Source organism: Aptenodytes patagonicus, chromosome 10 (genome assembly GCF_965638725.1).
Source record: "Aptenodytes patagonicus chromosome 10, bAptPat1.pri.cur, whole genome shotgun sequence".
In the NCBI taxonomy this organism is placed as follows: Eukaryota; Metazoa; Chordata; class Aves; order Sphenisciformes; family Spheniscidae; genus Aptenodytes; species Aptenodytes patagonicus.
In genome coordinates, this window is record NC_134958.1 from 6,911,966 (window position 1) to 6,937,644 (window position 25,679).

General features: G+C 47.5%; 1 protein-coding gene across 3 annotated transcripts in view; it reads left to right on the forward strand.

Annotated features, from left to right (window-relative positions):
- Positions 1 to 25,679, forward strand: part of NTRK3 (neurotrophic receptor tyrosine kinase 3) — a 229,612-nt gene that overhangs the window by 128,171 nt on the left and 75,762 nt on the right. Inside the window, exon 13 of one of the 3 annotated variants that reach the window (XM_076347950.1) lies at positions 19,388 to 22,076. The exons of the other annotated variants lie outside the window; for them this stretch is intronic. Within the exon in view, the coding sequence (XP_076204065.1) occupies positions 19,388 to 19,506 (119 nt within the window). The 3' untranslated portion in view covers positions 19,507 to 22,076. Of the gene's footprint in view, positions 1 to 19,387; positions 22,077 to 25,679 lie in introns of those variants that run through there. 3 annotated transcript variants of the gene reach the window in all.

Here is a 25,679-nt window from a genome sequence, read left to right on the forward strand (position 1 = left end):
ACTCCTGATACTCCATCTACATCCAGCCCCCTGCTCATCTCACACAGGGGCTCACACACCCTCCCACTGCTCTTGCAGCATCCCCTGCACCCCCCTCCCAGCATCCCTGCGTACGTGGGCATGTCTTCCCCACCCATGCACCGTGGGATGGGCATGCTATAAAACACTTGCTGAATCAGCTCTTCTTCATTCCCCATGGCTCAGCTTCCTGCACGGTGACACCTACGCACCGATCACCTCCGCCTCACAGCTGATGCTGCTGAAGCACACATGGATTTCTGCTGAGCGCCCTCGACGCTCTGCCTTTCCTCAGCAAAGCCAGAGACTTGCTCCTGACCAGGCGGTTCCCCTGCCAGGGATTGCCTGAAGCCATCAAAGATCGTTGCATCTCCAGTTTCTAGTGGATGTTCAGAGCTTGGCAACACAGGCGTGCTTTTCGCCTGTGGTCTGGCATGAGTCAAGACTCATTGTAGCGGGGTGAGGGGAGTGGGACGAAATGGGGATAAAGCAGGTTTTCATTCCCTATGTTATTGGCTGCGTGCCCAGGTATCGGTGCTTCTCCCTGTCCAGTTGCACTTGTAGTGCTCTTGACCCCACTGTGCTCTTAAACCTGAAGGAGGTGTCCATGCCAGAGAAAGGAGGGCTCCGTTCATCAGCCAACGCTCCTCATGTCCGCGGCTTCGTCCCTGCAAGACAAGAGGTAGCGACACAGTGCATGACCTGAGGCTATTGCAAACTCAGGCAGCCCTGCTGTCAGGGGTAACGAAGGGGGTTCAAGAGTATTCTCCTACCGGCTCATTGATTGTGTGAATTTTGCTGTGGGTTGCTTTAAAAGTACCCGGTGTGTGCATGTGCGTGTGGGTAGAGTTGTGGTACTGATTTCTTTTGGCCATCAGTTAAACATTTGTCTTGCTTTTTAATGAGTTTATTGCAGCTTATAATGCTTGGCTGTTGGGAAAGTATCTGGAGGCTAGGGTACCTCTGCGTTCCTGGGACAAGGGGGATGTGCCCGTGGTACCTGGCCGTGGGGTATCCCTGAAGGCACCAGGAGCTCCCAGAGTTTCCAAGGACATTGTGTTGCGACTTTTTAGTCTAACCGGGCCGTTTTTCAGGTTTAAAATCTAGCGCTCAGAAGTGCGTGGGGACTCATTGTGGTCAGACAGGAGCTGTCTCTCTGGTTAGAAGATTGTAGGCTCTCATTGTTTGTTCATTGTCCAGTAAAATTGTGATTCCTAATTAAAAATAGCTGCTATTGTTTAGGATTTGGAGCAGTTTTGCGCGACCGCACACACAGCAGGAATATTATTAGTAGCGCTGCCATGTGGGACAAGAAGTACAGCCTAGGATCTAGCGGAGAAGCTGTATGTCAGTAGAGGTTAAAAATATAAACACCTACCTTAAGTGCTACTTTTGGGCTAGACAGCTCAAAATAGCCCGTTCAGGCCTGAAAGCTGGGGAAAGACCCGTGTAAAAAGATATTCTGCCTAAAGAGCTTCTCATGTCAAAGGGGGCTTTTGTTTCCCAGCCTAGCGTGGTGGCTGGCTGTGGGGAGATGGTGTGTGCAGCCAGTGATGGCTCGTGCCTCACGGCAGCACGGGGCAGGCAGAGCAGTGCTGCTCTCTGTTGAGTGGAGCTCAATTGCTTCATGTATAATATAGCAAAAGCGCATAAATTGTCATTCTTGGTTGCTGAACACTTCCAGCCTGCCTCAGCATCCTCCTGGCTGTCTTGCTCTCGTCGGCCGTGGGTGCGGACAGGGAGTAGGTTCACTGCCAGTGGGGTCAGTGGGATGGAGGAAGATGCTGCTGCTAATGGAAGCACCACTTCTGCTGGTGTGCTCCTGAAGCCCTGACCTGAAGTAGCTGTCTTGCACCACGGTTAAGCATAAAGCACTAGCCTTGTTGAACTCTGTGTGATTTACTGAAGTGAACAGACCCGGCTGAGAACTCGGCAAACCCATTTCCACGTGTAGCTGATGTAAGATTTGTATGCAAGTGTCTCGAGGTGAAAAGTACATTGAATTCACAGCATGTAAGGATTGCTCTCGATGCCCAGGCTTGTCTCCCATTAAGGCAGGGTTTATTGTATAATCCATTTTTAGATTCCTGCATGCTCATTCCTAAACAGACTACAAGATACCTAATGCTGAACCCTGCTTGAATCTGTTTTTCAGGCCCCCTCTCCCTGCCCCTAACTGGATAGATCCATTTAAGAGACAGGAACAAACTGAGACTCAGTGAAAGCATGAAAATTTCTGTATGTGCACCAATGATCAGGCTGTCCTGCCCGTCTGCAGCTCAGCATGGTCAATATGGGATGCAGTACTCAAACTAAGCGATGACTTACAGCTTCATGTAGACTCGGTTTTTCCTGATGTTAGTTCCAAGTTCCTACTTATTGCTGATGTTGCAGCAGTACCTGCAGTTCTCTGTCACAGTTGTGGGTCTGCAAAAATGTCACACCTTTCTTTTAGCCCTACTAACATATTTTTCCTCAATGATTGGAGCACTGAGTCTCAAGGTTACTATACCTACCTATTTTTAAATATATATATTCTATATATATAAAATATATATATAAAAATATATAGAGAATATATATCATATATATGTGTTTGATCTATTTGAAATGTACTGTTTTATAATGTTTGGACACCTGTTCTTCTCTTGCTAATACATTTGAACAGGTTTTACATCATCCTTCCCTGTCCCACCACTATACCTCCTTTTTTTCCCTTTACAAGGGAAAAGAGATTTTTTTTGTTTTTTTTCCTAGAAGCATCTCTTAAATTCAGGACGAGCGGTTTCTCTGGCTCCCATAAGTGTGACTAGGAGACAAGGCAGCTAAGTCTCCTAAGTATATGTGGCAAATTTGCAATTAGAAGAAAACACTGGAACAAAATGACTTCAGCCCTTGTTGCCCTTCCCCCAGCCCTTCCCACCCCTCCACCTCCCTCTTGCAGGATTAAGCTAAGCTGATCCTCAGATGAGCAAGATCTTCAGGAAAGCAAAGAAGCAAAGTAAAACTAAGGGAGGAGAAAGGAAAATCCTTCACACTCAACACTAATAAGAAAATTACGGGTGTTCTACATTATGAATTGGATGAATTTTTAATGGTTAGAAATGCAGTTGATTTATAATGCATCCATCCTGGACTGCAGGGCTTGTCGCCAGCTAATAAATAAATGACAGGCCCTTTGTATTAAAAGTATCAGTCATCTTACATCTCTGCACTGTAATTGATGTGGAGCGCTGAGCAATGGTGGCCATCAGGTGTATACCAAAGCAAAGGACCTCATGCTTCAAGCCATACCTGAGGTCTTGATATACCAGAAAGTGGCAGCCCAATCTTCAAGTCTTCTCTCAAATGGGCTACAGCTTCTGCTCTATCCCATTGCTCACAATCCAAAACCAAAAAGCAATAAAGAGCTTGACAGAGGGCTCCATGATTTTGAAAGGTCATTTTAAGCCCAGCTTAGGGCCCTGTTTGATGTGTCTTATGCTCTAGGACAGGTTAGTTACCCCCGGACAGCACGAGAAGCTCCATCTGAGGTGGCTGCCCAAAGCTTCCTTCCTACACGTGGAAGGAGATAGGATGCTTTGGGTCTGCCCCATGTTAGACACCTTGTTCAGGATGGGAGAGATTGTGCTGTCTGTTCTCTCGATGGTCCTGGCTATCGGCACAGCCAGGGTGAGGCTAGCTCAGAGTCAGTATGCATGAATGCATACGAATCCCACCACAAATGTTCACACTGAGGCCTGTGTTAAAAATAACTTCTGGGCGAATTCCAGAGGTGGGATGGAGTGGGATTGTCCTGTTCTCATGCCAGATCCCAGCAGAGCCCAAATCTCAGGGGAACCTTACTGAGAGCACAGCAGGCAGCTGACTATTTGAGGGATGGGGTATATTTTATCCTCTTCTTAACGAGGAGAAGCGACCTGTCATCTTGCACCTCCACTATTTCCTGGAAAGAGGCATTTCTCCTTCCAGCCCATCAAGGGGCTGCCAAGCATCTTCATCTCCATTTTATGGATGAGGAGAGGCAGCTGGAAAGACATCAGTTTGCTCAAGGGCACACCAGGTTGCTGACAGCTAGCAGTCTGGCCCGTATTCAGCCAACTGGACCGCGTTGCGTGTTAATGAGTTACCACCTGAAGTCCTTTCACAGCCAGCCTTTTGGAGTCAGGAGCTTAGATGGACAAACAAGTTCTTGGAGCTGTCAGCTGTATATTATGATCCCACAAAATGGCAGTTCTGAGCTTTTCCTGCTCCTTTCCAAACAGGTTAGATCAAATTCTCCCTTTCCACCTTCATGAGGGCCAAACTACAGTCCAACATGTTTCTGTTTTGTGCTCTCAACTAATTCTGAAGAGACCTTTCCTTGCTGACCTCCTAGGAACTCTGCCGGCCTCGTTCCACCTAGGCATTGCCTCCTGGCCCGCCTGGTTGGAGTTGGAGTTGGTTGGAGCCTGAATGCTGGGCTCGGAGGAAGAGCAGTTATTTTTACCTTGGCTTTAGTTCCTGGCTGAAGGAATTGAGCGGGGAGCCTGGGATACGAGCCTTGCTGCCCAAGGAAAACACTGCTCTCCAAGATGCAGACTTTCATCTTGACCTGGAGGAAGGAAGCGCTTATTGTCTTATTTATTACATTTCCCCATAGCAGTGTAAATACTATATCCATGATAGATATGGATCTTATGAATAATATAGAGATTTGAACTAAGTAATTGCAGTGCTTTTTTAATACAAAAGATCCTTAGCGTCAAGTAGTATTAATGATCTGTCTTGATGCGATCTCTGCAGAGGGCAATTGCAAACCCCAGTTCCGTGAGAATTTTAGAAATTGGGGGAGAAATCCTAATGTGCTGTTCATCCCCTCTGTTCCCTTTGGGACACTCCAGAAAGAGTATCCTGTCTGCTGATTTTTTTCTCAGCTTTCCCTAGACCCTCCAAGGGTGGAAAGGCTAAGTGAGTTTTGGGAAAACAAATCCCTGCTGTAGGCAGGCTGGGCTGGGCTGTCAGAGGAGGCAACTTTGGGAGGAAATGTAATACAAAGATCCTAGCAGCTCCCTGTGGTCACTAACAGTTCTCCGGACATTTCTGGAAGAGTAAAATGATTAGTTACAATGAAACGGCTAAATTCAGGCAGAGGTAATGATATTCTATGTCTCTGCTGATGTGAGTCTTGTCTCTTCTCTGTAGCTTTAATTTAAAGCTCTCCTTTCCACTTGCTTTCTGAAACCCTGTGCAGCCTTGCTGCTGCATGCTATTAAACAGGTGGCTCCATTATTATGAGAAATTCTCTATAAAGTCCACTCTTTAATGCCTTAGAATCTTTGGGGATGAATTTAAGATATTAATAAGTATTAAGATTTAACACCTAATAATTCTTTGCAGTGACATCACTGGGGGGAAGGGATAACGGGATAGTAATTGCGGGATGTGCTGTGGGTCATTCCGTGCCTTGCATCACTGTTTGCAGGGAGCCGGTAGCCTGGATGGCTGGTCCTTCTTGCTCCCTGCTGTAGGTGTGCTAGGTGCTGGTGTTACAGCTGCAGAGCTGGAAGGCCTCTTTAAATTAATGGAGCTGTCCGAGAAGGTTATGAATGCTTTGTCAATTTATTTTTTTTTCCCCCAAACAGCATCTCAAGCCTTGAATCAGTCTGTTAACCTTTTTCATTCCTCTCTTTCTAGCCACGTTCCTCTTTAAGGTTATTTCTTTTCCTTCTTCCACCATCGCCCTTTTAATAGGAACGAGGGCAGAGGAGACCTGTGGACTCTGTGGCCCATGTTCTCGCATTGTCAGTCCTGGAGGAGCAGGTCTTGCTGACCGATGTGGGCTGTGTCGAGCGGGGAGTGCGGGCTCAGGTGTTTCTTTGCTACAGGAATGGTAGCTCATTAACACTCTGTGCCCTGCAGAGAACTTTTATTGATCATCAGCTGCTTAATCAAAACCTCTATCACATTTTGCTTCGATTATTCTTTTCCCTCTCTCCATCTCTGGAGAATCAGCTTAGCTAAAGTTAATGTACTTATTATGCAGTTGGGAAACCACTGCCACAGACTGCTATGTAAATCATAGGTTTTAGGAGGGTTTGTGTCCTCCTTCCTGCATGTATATTGGGTGCATATTCCTCCGCTTGATGGGGTGAAGCAGGCACTGGGGAGTTGTGCTGAGCTGGGTTTTGACCTGCCCGGGGTGGCAGTGCCCACCTCCCAGCTCATGCAGAGCCCAGGCTCCACATCTAGATCCTCACAGGCCCGGTATAGTGATGAAGAGCACTGCTGCTGTGCCTAGTGCTAACCCACCCTCACTTTTCCAGAGAAACGTGGTGGCCTTCACATCACCATAAATACCCACCAACATGTCCACCTGGACCAGCAGAGACTTCCCTCCCCTCTCGCAGCGGGGTGTTTGGGCTGAAGCGGCTTTATGGATTTGTCTCTGCTGGTGATTGCTCGGCAGTTGGGTGATGAGGGCTTTCCTATGGGAGACTGAGCACTCGGGAGAGGGGATGAGAGAGCTGGGACAGGGGATGACCTGTGTAGGGGTACACCGAGGAAGAGGGCACGGACGGGGGATGTTTGAGAGATGTGCGCTGGGGGAGGGAGACGGGAGGAGAGCTGGGTGCCAAGCCATGATGGCGAAAGTCTGCACTGCTGGACCATGTGTTTGGCTTTTATTTTCTGATGATTTGTGTGCAATGTGTATATAGACGCAGAAGTGGTGACTTACAGCAAAAGTAGGATGTTAATTCCCCTATCTAAACAGATCTCAGCACTCCTGAAATCAGCACCTTGAGTATGTTGCTGTTGGGCATTTTGCTGACACAGTGAGGGCCACGGCTGGAAAACAGCTATGTGAACAGTGGCTTTACTCTTTTGCAAACCATCAGAGCTCCGGGGAGGGGAAGAGAGGAAGCTGTGCAGGAAGTGGCAAAGATACTTCCCAGCACTTGCCAAGTATTTCATGGCCAGCTCTGAGAAGTGGCAGGCCAGTTTCAGTGGGGACACAGGAAGGGCTTGGGAGGGGAGCCCTGAGACAGGAGTGCTGCTTGTTCCTGCTGCTCCAAACTTATCTCACGCTCTGGTTTTGCTTGATGTCCCGGTATGATTCGTTTTCCTTTTGTCTTTTAATGTTTGCTGCATAAAATCATTCTCCTTGATCCCATATGCTATCAGGGCTACATATTCCGTGCTGGTTATGATGTTGCAATGACCTAATTTGATTGTGGAGGGTCGTGTCCCGTATAATGTTGTCTCGTTTTCTCAGTAGTCAATACAAACTCAATTTTATTTTCTTTGAAAAAAAAGGAAGTGGGGGCAGGAGCCCAGCATCCACGGCCAAGGTTATACCTGCAGCTCTTACCTTGTCGCCCAGCTGTGAGGCTGTGATGGCACACGTAGTTCAGCCTGAACGGGACCTGCAGGCTCTTTATATATTTTTCTTTTTCTGCCGGTACTGAAGGGGAGAAAGGATGGAAGCTACAGCAGAGAAAGGCCCTCATTTCTAGCTGCTGGCACCTCTGATTTGCCTCAAGGAGTCATTATTCCAACAGACTGTGGGCACCCTCTTGATGGAGCTTATCTCTGGAGGGGAGGGTTAGCTGTGTCTCCCCATGGGACCTGGGTGAGTGTTTAGCTTTCTCCTTTTGTCTCCAATTAGATGCTCGGTCCTTTGTACCTCTGTGTTTCACCTGCCTCAGAGACCCTTCACCTGCCTTATGCCTCTGTTATTTATGAGTAACTCAGAGGGGAAAAGGAGGATCTGGTCTCAATTTGTGTGGCTCATTTGCATGTGAAATAAGAATGTTGTTTCTGAAGTGGTGGTGGCAGCAGCCCAGGTCTCCTGGCCCCGCTGGTCTCGTTCAGGGTGGCTTTGACAGCTCCAAGGCTGTGGCTTGCTGAGCGGTGGCAGGGCTTGCTTGTCACTGAAGTGTCACTGTGTTTTTGCAGAGCTCGTTCAGAAGACAGTGCTTTTTCAGCAGCTCATAAGGGAGGTGCCAGCCCAGTATTTGGTCTGTGGGAAAAAGAACCTGAAGATTGCAGCAAGCGCTTAGCTCTGGCTTGTGGGCCATCTCTGCCAGCTGGGATTGCTGGTGTGGCAAATTATTCAGCTGATGGTTTCATTGCTATTTGCCTTATGGGTCCTGGACTTTCCTCCTTTGTTCTTCAGGTATTCCTCATTCTCAGCCCTGCCTCCTCCTGTCCTATTGGGCGTTCAGTGGTCTTTCGATTAAAAATGGATTCGTTGTGATGACAGAGCAGGAGTCAGAGAGGCACTGGCAGGCAAAACACGTCATGATTTTGCAGCTTTAGCTGCAGGTAGGAGTTGAATAAATGAGTCAACAGATCTGTGTTCCTCGTGTGCCACCAAACAGGCTAGGCTCCCTTGGCTTTGGTCAAGGATTTCGCGATGGCAGGAAGAGGCCAGGCAGCAGAGGGGCAGCGATCTGTGTAGCCGGGCAAGGACCGAGGGAACTGGATCGTGAGCCTTGAGGGCAGGAAGAGAGGGAGCAGGTTGGACGTGGGCCACTCGTGTTCCTCCTTGGCAGGGTACCAGGTCTCCATGGGCCAAGCGCCTGGCACGGTCGAGCCAATGTCCCTGATTTGTTCTCAGTTTTGAAATATTTAATCAGAGAATCAAATATGAAGTCTCTTTAAGAAGAGACTGGCACACAGCAGCTGGCTGAGTGTCGCAATCAATGTATCCGCTGTGGAATGTTTCCTGCAGAAATATTACATCCTCTCTCATTTACTTGATGATCGTTAGGGTGAATCAATCAAAAAATGCCGCACACAAATAGTTCAGCCTGTGATCCTGTGGGTGTCCATTAGAGAGGCATTTGCTCCGTGTTAATGGACCTGTTGATTAACAAACAAACCATTGCTTTTTAAATAGAAAGCTGTTACTTGATAGCAATTGTTAGCATTCGCTTTTCTGCTGCCCCACCTCTCCTACGTACAGCTCTCACTCTGTGCCAATGCAGGCGACTGCTGCAACAAAACCCAGGTCTGCACTGCTGGAGAGAAAAGCACTCGCATCTCACCCAAGCAGTTATCGGAGGTGGACCTTCTCCTGGAGGTTGGAAAGGACAGAGAGAGACTTCTTTGTACTTAGCGTGTGATTTCACCACTGCGTGTCTTGTTCTGTTAATTGTGTTTTCTGCACCCATCTGCCTTGGCATGTAATGCCCTGTCGGAGTCCAGCAGTGGCCGAGGAAGATCTTCCCCTGACAATCCCAACAGGTCGAGGCTCAGCAGCTCCTTGAGGAGTCTGTCTTGGGTTTTACACCGGGCTGAGTGCATGGGAGTTTTTATTTGGGTCTATAAAGCCTCTAGTCTGTTGGAGCAATATTGTGTTCATTTCCTTTCCCTACAACATGGACATTTTCCTAGTCTCCACTTTTTCTGGGTGAAAATTTGCCCATGTTGCAGTGTTAGTTCTTGCTTTTCTGATGCTAGCATGGCATGAACCCCAGCTGGCATTTTAAGCAGTAGAAGATCAGGATGATGCCCACTGCATAGAAGATGTCCTTACCTTTGAAAGCCCCTGCACCAACCTGAGTGAACCCAACCCAGTGATGACCAAAGCTGTGTAGACAAGTAAGCAGCATGTTCAGTACTGCCAGAGCTCTGGTGTTGCACTGGAAACACGCTCCCTGGACACAGCCCAGGGCAGACCACTGTGCTGAGCCACATAACACAGCTAATTGCAGAGACAGTCACGCAGCAGAGCTGACCGGCCCAAAAGGACCAGGGTTGTGGCTCTGGCTTCTGTTTAGCATCATGCTGGTAGTTGCCAGCAGCTGTTCTGCTTTCTGGGAAGTGTGTTTGGATCCTTGCTGCTCAGCCAGAGGCTGTGGGGGCATTTGGTCCCCCCCCCCCGAGGCTGCTGGTGCAAAGCAGACACTGTTCAGTCTGGCAGGCCAAGCATCGCTTCAGCCCACTGCAGAGGGGTCCAACCCCCCCGTGTCACTTGTTTAGCTCCATCCTTTATTGCTGCAAACCGACTCACCCAGAGCCGTCCTTCCCACGGCTGGTGGGAGTCAAAGTGAGGAGGCAGTTAGTGGATTAGGGCAGCAGAGTGAAAACCATTTGGTGTTTCTATCCTGATTCTTCTGGGTGCCTTTAATTAGCATGATTGCTCAGCATGCGATTTTGCCATGTTCTTTAGCTCCCCTGGTTAGAATAATTATTCCCCCAGCTCCTTTTGTTCCAATTCCTGATCACTTACAAAGTCTCCTGTTAAAAGCCATTAAATCCGTAATGTAAAGTGAGAGTAAATGTTCAGCAGCATTATGCTCTCAGCCCCACACGTGTGTGCTCGCGCACTCTCCGGCCCCTCTCCGGCACTCTTCTGCTCCCCGCCACGTGCTCTGCGCTGCAGCATCGCGCTCTGCTTTTCTGTCACATGCTTCCCCACTGGCCATCCCACGTGTCCCACATGCAGCAGGTTGTATGCACGCTCCCTGCTTTCTGCTGGCAGTTTTGGTATTGCTCAGCTCGGTTTCCTTTCTGCAGGGGCTAGTTTTGACACTGAAGTTGAATTCATGGCTGTGGACTGTGATCTCTTACATTTAGTTGCATGTGCAAATATGAAAGTACCATTAGAAGTGTATGTTTTTGCATGCCTTTGCCCTGGTGTGGGCAGCTCTTGCTTCGAGGAGCAGTGTACGTAGAGGAGGACATGTCCTGGCTGTGGTGGCAGGCAGGACTTCTGATGATAGATGATGGAGAAGAGGAAAGAACTTATTTTTTAAGTAAAGCTGTTTCCCTTTTTCTCAAGCATGAAATCCTCTGGCGGAGGGAAAATGGGTTTTGGATAGTCATGTTCCTGGGAGTTTCTGTGTTGCAGTGCCTCCCCATCCGGAGGCCAGAGAGCGCAGCCCCTTCCCTGTCCCTCATCTCTGCTGATATTTGATCAGCACATGCCAACGACACAAGTGGGGCAGACAGACACAAAGGCTTGCGCAGAATTATATGGTGTGAAATAAGATTGGGCTGAAGTGCTTTAAATGCCTGGTGCATTTCGGTGACTTGATGTGAGAGGGAGAAGGAAGAGAGGGAGACTTATTTTCAGACCCAAAATGAAACTGGGTCAGAGAAGGGTCTGGCAGTCATGTAGTTCGTTAAGCTTGGAGCTGACTGCCAGAGCAAAAATTCACAGCTAGACCACTTGCTGGAAAAAGCTTGTAGGAAAGAAACCCTGGTGCTTCCTCCCTCCTTTGAATGAAGACTCCTGACTGACAGTAGCCACGTGTTTTGGGCTTAGGTCTTCGTTTGCTGCCCTGCTGTGATGTGCCAGAACTTTCCCACTCTGCAAAGCTCACCCTCCACTGTGGGGTGGAGTGAGGGTTCTCCTTGCACAGCAGCAGCGCCCTCCCCCCCACCCCCTCCCAGCAGCCCCCCCGGTGCAGTGCTTGGGGGGCTCCCCATTCACCTCATCTCTGCTTTGCCGGCTGCAAGGATATTTCCAGGCATTTCATACCTTCTCTTGCAAAAACATACTATGTTTCATGCGTGTTTTGTGGGAGCAAAGCCCTTTCTCCCCTCCTGCAGAATGAAGGCCACCACAAATACCTGCCGCTCCTCTGGTTGGCACTACCCAAATTGTTCCCTAGGAGCAGCATGATCCCAGCGCAAACCTATGTTCCTCTGCTTGCTGTCCCCTCTTCCCCTGGGGAAAGCACAGCCCTCCCTGTGCTCTGGGGTGTGTGTTTTAGAGCTTGCCATGTACTGGCAGGTACCAAAATGTAGTCTTGAAACAGAATCTGGAGCCGGGAGCTCTCCCCTGGGAAGATTAATGACACTCTTCTGATATATTTTGGTGCAGAAGGCGACTTATTTGGAGAACCATCTAGTGGGGCAATTATCAAGAGAAGAGCTGTGGTAGCAGCCTTCATTTCCAAAACAATCAGCAGAGTAGGAGCGCTGGAAAGATACAAACGACAATAATTCCAGACAACGCAGCATCCAAAGAGCCTAAAAAGTCACCAAAACCTTGTTCCTCAAGGCTCCCTGCTGCTCTCACTGTGTTTTTGCCCTCAGTTCTTCCTGTTCCCATTTACAACTCCTCTGTAGTGCTCGGTGCCTCCTTGCCTGCCGAGACCTCCTGTGCTCCTCAGTTTCCATCCTCAGCTTGTAAACTCCACGAAATCGCATTTCCCCACAGGACGCTCCTCCCAACACTTCAGGCTCTCGGGCTTGTACCACTCCTGGGCTTCCTGAAGGGCAGCTCTGGCCTTTCTAGATGACGTAAGGTATTGCTGGAGCAGATGGCAGTGGAGAGACTTGAACAAGCAAGGGTTTACCCTGGGCCTTGATCAGCTCCTCCATCAGCCTCCTCCTGTCCTCTGAAGAGCAGGACAGCATCGTTGGCACTGCCTGGGCAGGGAAGGTCCCATCTGCAGGCTGCAGCAGCTGTGTGCTTTCCTATCCACCGTGTGTGTGTCCTTCTGGTGCCTGCTCTCCTATCCAGGCCATCTGGCTTTACCGAGCGCTTCTGTCCCCTTCTAGACCGCAGAGCTCCTGGAGAGGACAGGAGTCTGGGAGCTGGAGCTATTCCCTGTTGAGTGCCCACGACTGGCATCGGTTCCTTCGGGGACCTTGGAGAAACTGTGGTCCTGCTCCGTGCCACCATTTTGCCATCTGCATAATGAATGTAACAGCTCCTGCCTCCCCAGGGAATGAACAAGGCGTAACAAATTAACGTTTATGAAGCGCTTTCTGGCTGAAAAGAAGTTTGCAACAGGGCTGTTGCTGTTCTAACTTAGGGGCTTCCTTTGCTGGTTGGCTCTTTGATGTGGCGATCTGTGGTACTGGTGGATCAGCTGTACCATAATTGGAATTAATCAGCAATTAAGGAACATGAGCCCAATCAGATTCTTTCCCAGTGGATATTCATTTCTGGGCAGATCAGTCAGTGGTTTCAGTAATTCTGTGTAAAATGCTTAGGATAACTTGCTATCTGAAACAGCTGGGGAAGAGAGGCAGGCGGTGTCGGAGGGACACGGATACCTGTCAGGCAAAGTGGAAATGAGAAGCTCTTGTAACACTGTGCACAGTGCTTAAATTGGCAGCACTCTGAGGGCTGACTTGAAAAAAAAAAAAAATTAAAAATTGATAAAAGAATATATTTGAAAACCAAAGTGATGAAATAGTTGTATTACTTGTTGGGATGGGATCTTTCATGCCGGGTCCCGCGGGCTTTGTGGCGTGCAGAGGCAGAGAGTGCGTGGTGTTGAGAAATGGGGACTCACAGAGGTAGGGAGACATGGCTGTTCCTCCAAGTGGTGAGAATTGCAGAGGAGAAGGCTCCTGGATGAAGCGGTGCAAGCACACAGAGGGACGGAGGCAGGGCAACAGCTTGATAATGCCTAGGATGTCAGCTACCACCAAACTCAGGCATTTTGCAAACACTTTCCTGCAGCTTGTTCTCATGGCTGACCTATAAACACCAAGAGCTTTGCCACGCACCTTTGCACAGCCGTGGGTGTTCTGAGGGACGAAACAGCCATCCTCTTTGCTCAGGTACCTTCTCTCTGACCCAGTACGATTTAAATGAGGCAGAGACTAAGCTCTGCATGTGGTGGATGAAACTCCTGGGTGCCCAGTCCTCCCCCCTTCCCTGGTCCTCTTACAAGTCATTTCACATACTCTGGCTTCAATCTAATGAAAACAAAACCGATGAGGCCCAACTGATCTGGCTGCTTTCCATCATGCAGTGGGCCTCCAAGTGGCTTTAAATAGCTGCACCTCTGTGCAGTCTGGAGAAAAGCATTGGCTGTGCCTCTGGACCGGGAGGGTAGCTTTGACTCAAATCGCAGGGCATCTCAGACCTGAAAATAGCCTTTTTAATTTGTCCCTGGTCTTAAATAGATTTTTTTTTAATTTTTTTTTTTTTGCTTCTTATTTTTTATTTTATACCCTGGTAAGTGCTTTCCTACTTTGGGGCTTTTCCTAAGGGGGATTGGTGGAGAATCTTGGAGCTCTGCCTCCTGAGCTATCAGGCTACATCATTTAGTATCTTGGAACTACTCCATCCATGAAGGAGTTCCAGAGAAAACAAACTTGTGATCCCGGCTAATATGGACATGGCCCACATTAACGGCGGCAACAGTAGAAATGCAACGGATACTGGAATTCTTGCGACCAAAGGTTTAATGAATCTTACATAGTCTTAAAGAGTTCACTGCGTGGAAAGCTGCAAACGCTGCCCTTTTCTCAAGGAATATTGTTCAGCTGTTTAGTGCCTGTGGTATTCTCCTACCCCTTCCTCGGCTCTACTTAAGCATGAGAGAAATTTGTGTGGAAATGGGATCTTCTGGACCCATTTGCTTCTGCTGTTTCTCTTGCTCTCAGCCCACCTCTTCCCTTTCCTGCCCTCAAAAACACATGCAGTGCTGCGATCCCCTGCTCGTGATTTTGAGTTGTGGAGAAGATGAAGATGCCACAAACTGTAGCTAGAGCTCCATCTAGCACATTCCCAAGAGGTTTCCAGTGATGTCAAGTCTCATTGACTAAAGTGGGAGACTCTTATGCCTGAGGTTAAACCATGGAAAATGAACAAAGATACAAGGTGAGCTGCTGTGGAGGGGAATAAGGACCCTATTTCCATGAAAATGAACAATCATAAGCATTTCTGTAGCTCTCAGAGTCTTTCTGTGAATCTTAAAAGAGCTGTTATCTACTTGAAGATCTGCTTGAGGTCTGCGTATTGGTGTGAAATTCATCTGTGGGCTGAATTTTCTTGCTGTTCTCCATTGTGGTCAACAGTGTTGGGCTGGTGTAAATGAGAGGAGGTCTAGGCTCTTTGACTTTACCTTGGATGGTAGAGGAGATAATGTGCTTATCTGCAGCTGAGAGCATCAGGGAGAACCTCCTGGTGTGCTTCTGCTGAGCTTCTGTGACCTGCTTTGTTGTGGCAAGCGAGGCCTCAGGCTGGGTTGCATCTCACCCTGCTATATGTTGGGGAAGGAGAAAAAAAAGACGGTTTTGGATCATAGCCCTGCAGATGAACCCATCCATGACAGGAAACCTGGATTGCTGTGTTGCCTTCCCCTCAGATATAGACATATCAATCCTGGCTTTGACTAGACGGATGGCTGTTTCCTTCGCTCTGGATGCAGGCCAGGCTCGATGGTTTTCATGCCTTCCTTGATGCTATTCATACTTCATATCTGTGCATAAAGATAAAACGTACGCTATCGTTGGACTCTCCTATTGCTTTTCCTTCATATCATAAATTCTGCTGTAACACAGAAGAGAGATCAAAGCTCCGTTGCCTAACGTGGGCTGTGTGGATAGCAGTGTTATGTTTGGCCAGCTCGTTGCCCCTAATTTGCTATTTTTGTTTAACCCATTTTTGCCAGGCGTTACATGGCATCCCGTTGCTTTTTTCATCCATTCCCACAGCAATTTATGCTGCTGTTTTAGAAGCAGTTTCCATCCCTGGGTTTCAAAACTGGGCGGCACCACTCCTGCTGTGGCGGATGGGGCTGCCGTGAGGAGTTGTGCATCGTTTTCTGCGTCGTTCCCTCGCCTCCCCGTCTCATGTTCCCTGCTGCTCTTCTCAGGTGACCTGGAGCAGGTGTCAAAAGCCCTAGAAGCATGGTATATTTGAATGCTTGCCATTTTACCAGAAGGCAAACAGCGAAGGCAAGGTGAAATTATCTGGTCTGTTGTCTCGGTCTTGCTCTCAGTCAGTGGAGGAAGGGTGTTCCTTGCAGAGCACTGTCTGTAGGCTGGATTGGGTATGTGCATGGGGCAGAGTGGCTGAGACCCACTAGCCAGGGTGTTGGGAAACTCAAGACAGCTCTGGAGGACTAAGTGGATGGCCAGGGTTGAGGACAAAAACTGATTGCATGGTTCGGTTGCCTTCAATTTTCTTGTCCTTTCGTTACCACATCCTTCCAGCCTGCTTAGAGAAATGCCCCATCTGCCGCCTCCATCTCAAGCTGTTAGAGCTGCACAGCGAATCTGAGCTCATTACTCCTTCCCTATTCTCCAACACTCTCCATACATTTATTCCACTACCATACCATGGCTATTAGTAGAGACAGTATCATGTTTTAATTTAAAAAGTGGTCTCACTAGGACAGGGAGAAGCACAAAGGTTAATCTGTAAGACACTTCCCAATTTTGTAGGTCTTTGGAGATGCTTTTGATTTGAATCTACAGGGTGGGGTTTTTTACCTCATTACTATTTTCAGGCTTGTATATTGTAGTTTCCCTCCAAATCCACAACCAACGTCAAAGATAGTATTTTTCCTCCCATTTTCCAGCTAGCACTGACAAATGTGAAACTCCATAAACGGGATTGTTTTTAAAATTTTCTTAACTACTTCTAAGAAGGTGAACACTTTTATTTCTCTTTTCTTTTTGGGGAAAAAAAAAAAGTAAACCAAACCCTCCACATTCTTTAAGACATTTCCAAGCTAGTTTTTCAGGAGCTAATAGCTTTGATGGTAGAAAGATGACATTTGTCATAGCAGCATCCAAACTCTGAACCTGTTGCGATTCACCCATTTTAACCCTGGACATCTCAGTGAACATCATCCATCTCACATCTGGCAGCGAAGACATAAACCTAGCAAGAGCCTTGTTGGTTTCTGCTCCATACAAGAGAATGGGGTTGAAGGTAGCAGTAAAATACGGGAGACAGCCGCGAGGAGAGAGAAAACCAGTCAGGAGAGAAGCATGTTGTTTTTCAGATTCTTTGGGGACTTTAATAAATCAGAAGGAGAGGATGCCAAAACAACTGATGCTGCATTGCTTTCCCAAGTCAGCGGTATGTGTGTTCAGCCCCTAAGCTTCAGAAACGTAGGCTGTCCTCCTGCCACGTTCCTCATCGTGCCTCAGTAGCGGCTCCATGTCAGTTATGGGGTAACCCCTACTGCAGTCCCATTCTGCAAAGACCCTGCTGTCACTGGAGATCCCTGCAGCTGGGATTCGCAGCATAGCGCTGACGACAAAGAGCAAAGCCCTCGGCGTCCCCAGCCTTAAGTCTTGCTGATCTTTCATGTGTCCCTTTGCTGAGGCTGTGTGTCCCCTGTGGGTTTTTAGGTCTGTTGGATGTGGTCCGGCAGAAGTGGAATTGCCTTAATTTAGCAGAGCTAAGAAATGCAAAGAAAATAAAGCAGACAGGAGTGCTCCTTGGAGATACTTGGTATTGTTGAGTATAGACTTTCCCAGCTATCCTTCGGTAGCCATAAAAAATATTTATATTATGAAAAACAGAACACGATAAATAGTGACATTCAGGGATGCCATGTTTATTTGTCTCCCAGTGACTCTGATAAGAAATGGACTTAGTTTACATACACATTTCCAAGCATCAGCACTTTAAACTCTGCTTTGGCTCTAGAGTTGAGCTAGGCTCTTTCTCACTACTAATGATATTTCAACACTTGGAATTTGCCTATGAATTTTGTTTATGACACATGAACTGAAGCTGAGCCTGGCTTACACTCCCATGTGGATCAGCCCTTCAGGGCCACTGAGAATAACAGATAGTTTCCCCCAAACAAGTTTAAACAGTTTCAAAGGAAACAAACAGCTTTTGTCTGCATCCTCAGGTTCATCAAGAGAGGCATGCGTTTGATGAGCAGACGGAATAAGTGCAGGGAAGAAATATAAATAGATATTAAAAAAATAGAAGAAATAGGAAAAAAAAATCTTCTGGCTGGTGTAGATTCAGTGTGAGAAACTTTCTGTTCCTAGGCTAGTGGAAAGCACCTTTCCTATTGAGATCAATTCACAAGGGAGTCCAAGCTGCTCCATGCTGCTCTAGTGATGCCAGACTTGGGCTAACTTACCTGATTTGTTGAGGATCCTGTGACTGTATGAGGAGCAGGACCGTTTTCCAGACCTTAGGGCAATTTGTGTAGCCAAGACATCCCAGTAATTTTCTTGGAAAAACCCTTTGGGTCCATGAGAATTTGGGACAGATTAGAGCAAGCCCCAGGATTCTGCCATGCATGTCTTGGTCCTGGCAACTCGGTGGATTTGTACTGGGGATTTTGGTAAGCTGGCGTAGAAGCCTCCTATGTCCACATACTTGATCTGAGCTAAGAGCAACTTCACTGCAGTCTTAGCAGCTGCCTTCAATGACCTGTGCCTATTCCTGCCATGTCTCCTCCCAGTCCGTTGGGATGGCCTCAGTTGTAGAAATACTGTTACAAATGGGTGTCTGAGAAAGTAACGTAAAAAATGATGAACTGACGCCTGAAGACAAATGCACAGGTCTTTTCTGCAAGAACTTGCAGGTCTTAGCACAAAAGGTGATAGAAAACAGGAGTTCAAGTCAGGAAGAAGGGAAATGTAGGCTAAAAATCAGGATGTGTCCTAACAGTGAACCAGTATGTGCCTTCCTTCAGTCAGACCTTGAGGAGGGGGCTGGGGGACTGGATGTCTCAGCAGAAGGATTCCCTCCTGGAGCTCCCATCCAGCGCTCCACAACAGGTTTGCTCCCTCCAGTCCAGAGAACTATTCTCTGACAGGTCCTGAATATTTGTATTTATTTAGCTTCAGAGAATAATGTTAATCTTTAACAGTAATTAACATCTAATAATTTCTGTATTAGCAACATGCTAGTAGTGAGTTTCCCTGGCTGGGGCATCCCAAGGCAGGGGCATTATGAGGAGATGGTTAATACAGCCCTTGAAAACGTTATATTTGCCCAGTAAGTTCACTGGGACTGAAGGAAGGAGCATACCTATGTTTTCTGCTCCACTTATTTTTCCTTTTCATCTGGCCAATATGTCTGGAAAATCCTAAACTTTCAAATTACTTTTAAAGAGGTGGGATTGTGCAAGGAGAAGATGCCTCCAGTGTGCAGGTTTCGGTGTAGGTGGGACAGCTGGGGCTAAGGAAGTCTATGGGGTTATGAGAGTCAGGTCTCCCCAGCCTTGCAGTGGTACACTTTGGCTTCAGAAATGTTAAGCCAGACTAAATAAATCATGAGAGAAAAGTAGAGATAGGAAGGATTCTCCATTTTCCTCGCTCCCTGCCTAGGGGAAAGATGGACTAGGTAGGAATTAGGACTTTTCCACCCCTGATTAGTGGGAACCTCTGGAAGAGAGTTGTTCCCGGTTTTCCGTCCAGACTGCTTGCATGCCCCTTGTCCTCGGAGCACTTGTGCCTGCACGCACCATGTAGAAAGATTGCCTGTTCTTCATGGAAAGATGGAGCGAGGTAGCCCTGCCCGGAGAGGGAGTTTTGGCTTTAATTTAATGGCAGCCGTTTGCTGGTTATTCATTTGGTTCTTTTTTAATAATTACATGTGTGTCGATATCTCTCTCTTTTTTTCTAGTTTTGCTCTTTTTTGTTTTTTCGTTTACTTTATTTTGCTTTTTTCTTTTTTCTGTTTTTTTTTCCCCTTTAGGTTTCAGAGAAATTATGTTGAATCCAATAAGCCTCCCTGGACATTCCAAACCTCTTAACCAAGGCATTTATGTTGAGGATGTCAGTGTTTATTTCAGCAAAGGACGTCATGGCTTTTAAAAACTCCTTAAAAGTCCCTGTTCTGATGTCAAGTTTATAGGCTGTGCCCTCAAAATGGTGGGAAGCAGTAAGCGTGGTCTGTATGGATTGAGGTCTCCTCCTAATAGGACTCTACAGCCCTGCCTGTACACACGTTAAAGCCAACTGAAACTGTGGTTTTCTGTCACCAGATAACAGGGTTGTTCTTTTCCTCCAATGGTCGCTGTGTTCGTTAAATATTCCTGCAAGGCACAACAGCAGCAATGAGAGCAAATAAAGAGAATTAAAACCCAATTGAAAGGAGTCATCCTAATAACACAGTAAATAATTGTACTTTTGCTTTAAAATAAAACACAAAACAAAACCAACCAAGCCAACCAAACTGACATCTTTAGTCATGTCCTCCCTGCTTGGAGTTTTTCTTGTAAGCTTGTGTCTTCGCAACACCCAGTGAATGCTGCCATCACCTCTTACGTGGCACCGCCATGGGAGGTCTCCCAGAGCGAGCCGAGGCGGGGAGCCTGGAAGAAACTAAAGCAGAACGAAGACTTTTGGTAAGAACAAAGGCAGCCCCGCTCCCAGTTCTTGCACAGAAAATAATGTTGGAAGGAATAATAATGGAAAGGAAAAAAAAAAATCTTACTTCTCTGACAGGAAGAGAATGTGGTTATCTTTGAAGTGCACATATTCTAGGAGGCTTTTTTTGTTTGTCTGTCTGTCTGTGTGTGTTAGAGCAGCTCATTGGATCTGACTATATCGTTGTCGTACTCTGGTCTCTCCCTGCTGCTTGAATGATGAGCTTTATCTGAGGAGTTGCCTGGACGTCCTGCATGGATGGAGAATCCATTGCGCAGGAAGGTCTGTGTCCTTGCCAGGACTAGGGCAGTAAGCAAGGTGGAAAAGCATATCAGACGCACGCAGGTCCCAGTTGCTGGGCCTTTTCCAGCCCCCTTTAGCTCTCCCCTGTATTCCCACCCAGCTAGAGATTGATTGTAACCCAGTCACGTACCCAGAACCATCAGCTCGACTGACTGAAGGGGAGGAAAAATAAGTATTCTGTTGCTTCTTCTCTGGCATAAACAGGAATATCGATCCTGTTCTCTGGCCGATATTCATATTCTCTCCCCCTCTCCCATCCCACTTTTGTCTTACTTCATCCAAAGCCTCTCAGATGGAAAAGTAAACCCTTTGATCCTGTCCTCAAGAGAAGCCAGCTGCCCTCACGGCAACTTGCAGGGCTTTCCTTGGACTCTCTGAACGTCACATGAATGGAAAATACAGATTTGCTCACACATATCAGTGATAACCTATAAGCAAGGCAGATTTTCTCTAGAGGAAAAAAAACCCTTCCAAAAGCTTCAGGTGTGGCCAGATCCTTTTCTGAGAGGAGTATTGAACCAGGAGCTTGCTCACCAGCCACTCAGCTTTGCTTGCCTTCTCGGTGGCCCGAGACGACCTTATCACATCAGGGATGTCTCTAAATCACCAGCCCTGAAGGGTCGCTGCCACTGGAAAGAGTCACAGCCCCCCTTCGCCAGAACTGGGCAGAAGCCTCAGAATGGGATGTTCTGCTTCATCCTGCTTTTACGGGTGCCCTGCATGAACCGCCCTGGAGATTGCCAGGAGGTTTTATTATCAGCTTTCCCATAGGGACGTCCCTGGGAATATTCCATTCTCTTGCTTCTTCTCCTGGTTCACGTGCATAAAAAGGTAAAGTGCAATAGAAGAGTACAGAAGAAACGGTAGCAGATTGCTTTAAGTTAACGGACATGCCGTAGGGGGGCATCTGCGTTAGGACGAGGAGGCCTGGCTCAGGTTGGATGGCTTCAGAAACTATGACCAAAACTCCCAACAATGTTTCCTGCCCGCATCGGAGCTGGAAATGCAAGAGGTGCACCACCAGAGAGGACCTGCGGCCGTGTGTTATTGACACCTCAATTCTGCAGATTCACAGAGTGAGGAGGACCTTCGCCAAGCGTGTGAATCACTGGGTGCTTGTCTGAACTGAATTTCCCCATCTCCTGGAAGTCGCCCACCTGACCTGGGGATGTCTTGTCCGTCTGAACTGTCTCCTCTCCCTAGCACTGTTCAGGGGACTCTGCTCTCAAGTGTGTGTATCAGTCGTAGAGATACATCCGTGGGCCTGGACCAGAAGCCTATATCCAAACACCCTAGCAGAGGAAGGGTTGAATTTTACAGCTCAGGTCCATCTCTGCTTAGAAGAAATCCTCTGGACCGTACAGCATAATTTAAAGCAGTTCTCCCCACTGTGATCGATGTCTCAATTTGTTTAACACCAATTAAAGTCTCTGGTTCCTCACTGCTGAAAACGAAAGCCAGTCATGGCCGTTTGCAATTGGTGGCTTTAAGTAGCAAGTCTAAGGATGTTTTTTTTTAAATTTTATTTTATTTTTAATTATTGTAAATCATTACCTCATTTTCTGTCAATGAGACTCCTCCATCTTTGAGCATTCTTATCTTGCCATAACTATCATCCTGTGCTAATGGGAAATGGGACGGTCCCTTTTCACAGAGACTATAGGGGTGTTCAATGTCTAGTTTCTTAATAAACACTTTATTTTCTAACGAAACAGCTGCATCAGGTCTCTTCTTTGAAGACAAAATAAATAAACGTTCAGAATGACACATCCTATAGTCTACTTCTTCATGAGACGGTCCATGTGTGGGGAGTCTGGTTTGTTTGCTTCTTCGGGGGGTGTGGAGGGTGGGATTTACAGTTGTGACGTGAACATTGCTTAGGTGTAGCTCTTGCTTCTGTCACTGTCATCAGGCACAAAGATGTTTTCTTGCCTGAGAGCCTAGCTGCTGACGATCTCAGTTGACAACCTGTTGTTTTTTGTAGCTCAAAATGGTCATATTCTCAGGGACAAGGCAGTGCTGCTGGGGGGTGGTGTCAGGATTTGCCAAGACAAGTTTCTACACTTAGTGGAAGGAGTTTTGTTAGGAGCCTTATCTCTCAGGGAGCTTGACACTAAAAGATTGTTCTGGCTGCAGTGCTCTTGTTTCAGAACATGCTGTTGCTGCAGGTCTCCCTGCTTGGCTGTGCAAATTGCTCTCCTGTTGGGTGTTGTCTCTTCATCAGGGACAATTAGCCTTTTATTAAGCTAGCGAGGATGCGTGTGGTGCAGAGGTGGTGGGGTACACGCGAGGGCTGCATTCGTGTTACTCATCAGGAGTTCATGTAAGGACGGTCGGTTGCTCCAGGAGGAGAGAGGAGCCGCTCTGCAGCGTGCGGGGCTTGGCATGAGGATGTGTCTTAGTGGCTGTGTCTTAGTATCGTTAATGGGAGATGTCATTTATGTGACTTAAAGCTGCTGTGCCAACCTGTAGGTGACTGTGGGCATGAGGCTGGGGGCGTGTTTGAGCTGATATTGGTGGATGGTGCTGGAATTCTCTTAGAAAACATGGTGAGAGTTTTGACGAGCAAAATAGAAACATGTTTTCCAGCATCCTTCTGTTCCTATAACTTCCTGGCATGACTTTCAAGCAAATGTCTCAAAATGATGCTATGAGTGAATTTCTGCATGCTATTCCCTTCTAATGAGTATGCCTCTAGAAGTGATTGGGTGCTGTGGTTCACAGGATTAGGTGATGGCTGAGATCTTTACCTTTCCAGGGATGTCTGCAATGCCTGAGACAAATGGTTGTCTCCTGACATATAACCTTACACATGGGATGGGCAGCCGAGCTGCATCGGGTTTCATCCCTACTTCCCTCTCCTTTTTGAGGTGTGGGAAACAAACGGGTGTTGGAAGCTCTGCCTTTTCCTCCCCACTACTCCAGGGTCTGTTATGAAGAAGTTTCACAGCCCAGAAACATTGCAAACAGGGGCTTGATTAACCAATTACTTAGGCTGCTGGTATGGTCAGCCTCAGTCCACCTTGCTTTGTATTTCAGGGCAACTGATTCCTTACTTATGAGTTCCCACAATGTTTTTGCTGCTGCCAGTTCCCAAGGAGATAGCTTAACTATGCCCGCGGGCTCTGACATGCATTGCAGAGGGGTTGGGCACTTGTTTCTCCTTGTGCTTACTTCTTGGTTGCCTCTGTTGCCTCTGTGTTGCCTTCACCCACGTGAAGGCTCTGTGCTCTTTGAGACAGCTGGACAGTGAGTTGATTCTGCAGTCTTGCTCTCCCTTCCCACACTGGCTTCAAATGGCTCTTGAGCTGTTTACAGAGCTTATTACTGAAGGAGCTTGGGGTACTGGATTAGTAGGATGCAGGTAGTGGTATGTATCAGCTCCTCCTGAAAATCATAACCCTGCCTTCTCGGTTCTTGTAGAGTGTGGAGCCTGCATGTGAACAAGCAGAGAAGTTTTGTTCCCTTGTGTTTTGACTTTAAAAAGATGGAGTCACATTTCTTTTAGTTCATGCCTGGAATGAGCATGATGGGCACGGTATGATACTGGCACAATATCTCTCCGCATGATGGAAACAATGAGTGGCCTGGTGGGACCTTGGGCTTGGACTTGCTGCAGGCGAGTGTTTGATGTGTGTGATGCTGTAGGTCACGATTGGGGCATACTGAGTCTCTGTAGCTGCTTATCCAAGTTGCACAGGATGAGTCTTGGCGGTTTTGCTGCTCTTTTGTTTATTTAGACGTGCTTTTAAGGAGTCAACCCTTCTTTCTCAAGAGGCTGGAGCTTCTTCGAAGGTGGTAGTTTTCTTTACCACCAGGTCTTTGGCCTTTCCAGCATGTGTCTGTGGCCAGGGTAGTGGGGCAGAAGTCCCAGGAGCTGTGGACAGTCAGAGGAAGGTGCTTCTGCTGTTTCAGCAAACTGCAGCGGTGCATCACCGCTCTGCTCTGATTTGTACCCAGAACAAGCTGCAGACCCTGACGGTTAAGCCCTGGTATTAGCAGGGGATAAAGAGGCCTAGACACAGTAGTAAAGCTAAAAAACACAAGTTTGGAGGAGCAGCAGGAAGAAAGCATGCAAGAAATCAATGCCGGGTGACTTAATTTTTGCTTTGTTTTGAAGCGCTTCTGGTGCGGTTTATGCAATGATTCAAAGAGTCCTTATTAACTGTGTATTTACCAGTGCCCGCGGACCCTGATCAATTGGCAGAAAAGTTTAACAAGCTCTGGGAAAGCGCATACAGCTGCTTTGAAGGGGAAAGAGTGTGACGGGAGACCGGCACACACACAGCTGGAAAAGGTGCTTTACCTGGTGAAGCAACAACGTATCTTCCTCTGCTGTTGTGGTGCATTTTGCTTTGCCTGTATCTTTTGTGGTTTCCCCGATGTCCTCCCCCACACACTCTCCTCATGACAGGCACGCTCCTTGGTGGTGCCAGCATGTGGTCTGATGCCACAGAGCATCAGCCGCTGGCCCCCCACATCTCCGCTGGCCTGAGCTTGTTGTGCCATAGGGGTGCGCTGCAGGCTGTAGGACATCCTACCCTGTGTCCACACCGGGGGGGGGGGGATCACATAGATACTGCTTTGCCTTGACCCCTAAACAACAACGGTAATGGTAATGGTAAAAGTGGTAGCCCAATGGTAAAAATAAGTTAATTTGCCCAATGTGGCTTCCTTTGTGTTTCTTGTAAACTGACACGTGGGGAAGACACAGAGTGCTTAGGGGTGCAGATACGACGCCTTTCTGCTTCTGCTGGGAGCTCGGTTTGGTTGTATCGGCTCCTGACGTCACTCTTCAGTTCTGAATTTCACCTCCTTGGATGCACCATTGGAGTTTTGGGGGTTGTTTGTCCATCTTCCTTACTGGGATTTTGTAATTGGTTTCCAGAGAAGTGGTAAGTGCGTGTTCTTACTGAAGTCAGTACAGAAATTCAACAGAGTGTTAACTGAGCTTTTGCCAGACAGCACTTTGAGGTGGAGTTCAGGCTTTGAGTTTGTCAAGTTAAGAGGGAGAATAAATCCTAACCCACACTCCCAGCCCCGGTAAATAAATGCAGGATGATTCCTTCGCGAAGTGAAGATGATGGTCTCTCCAGCAGTAAAGCAGCGTGCAAGTACAAGACAATTACATTTGAACTTTGATATTAATTTTGAACTTGTGAGTGTAACTGCTGACTAATCAGCAGGAATAAATTTTGGTTGTTCTCTACAAAGTGGAGGGATTCGTTCCAAGCGCTGGTTAAATGATATGCTCTGCTGTCAGTGAGTCATTCGTGACCTGTGCCCGATTCCTGCAGATGAGTTGACTTTTTGTA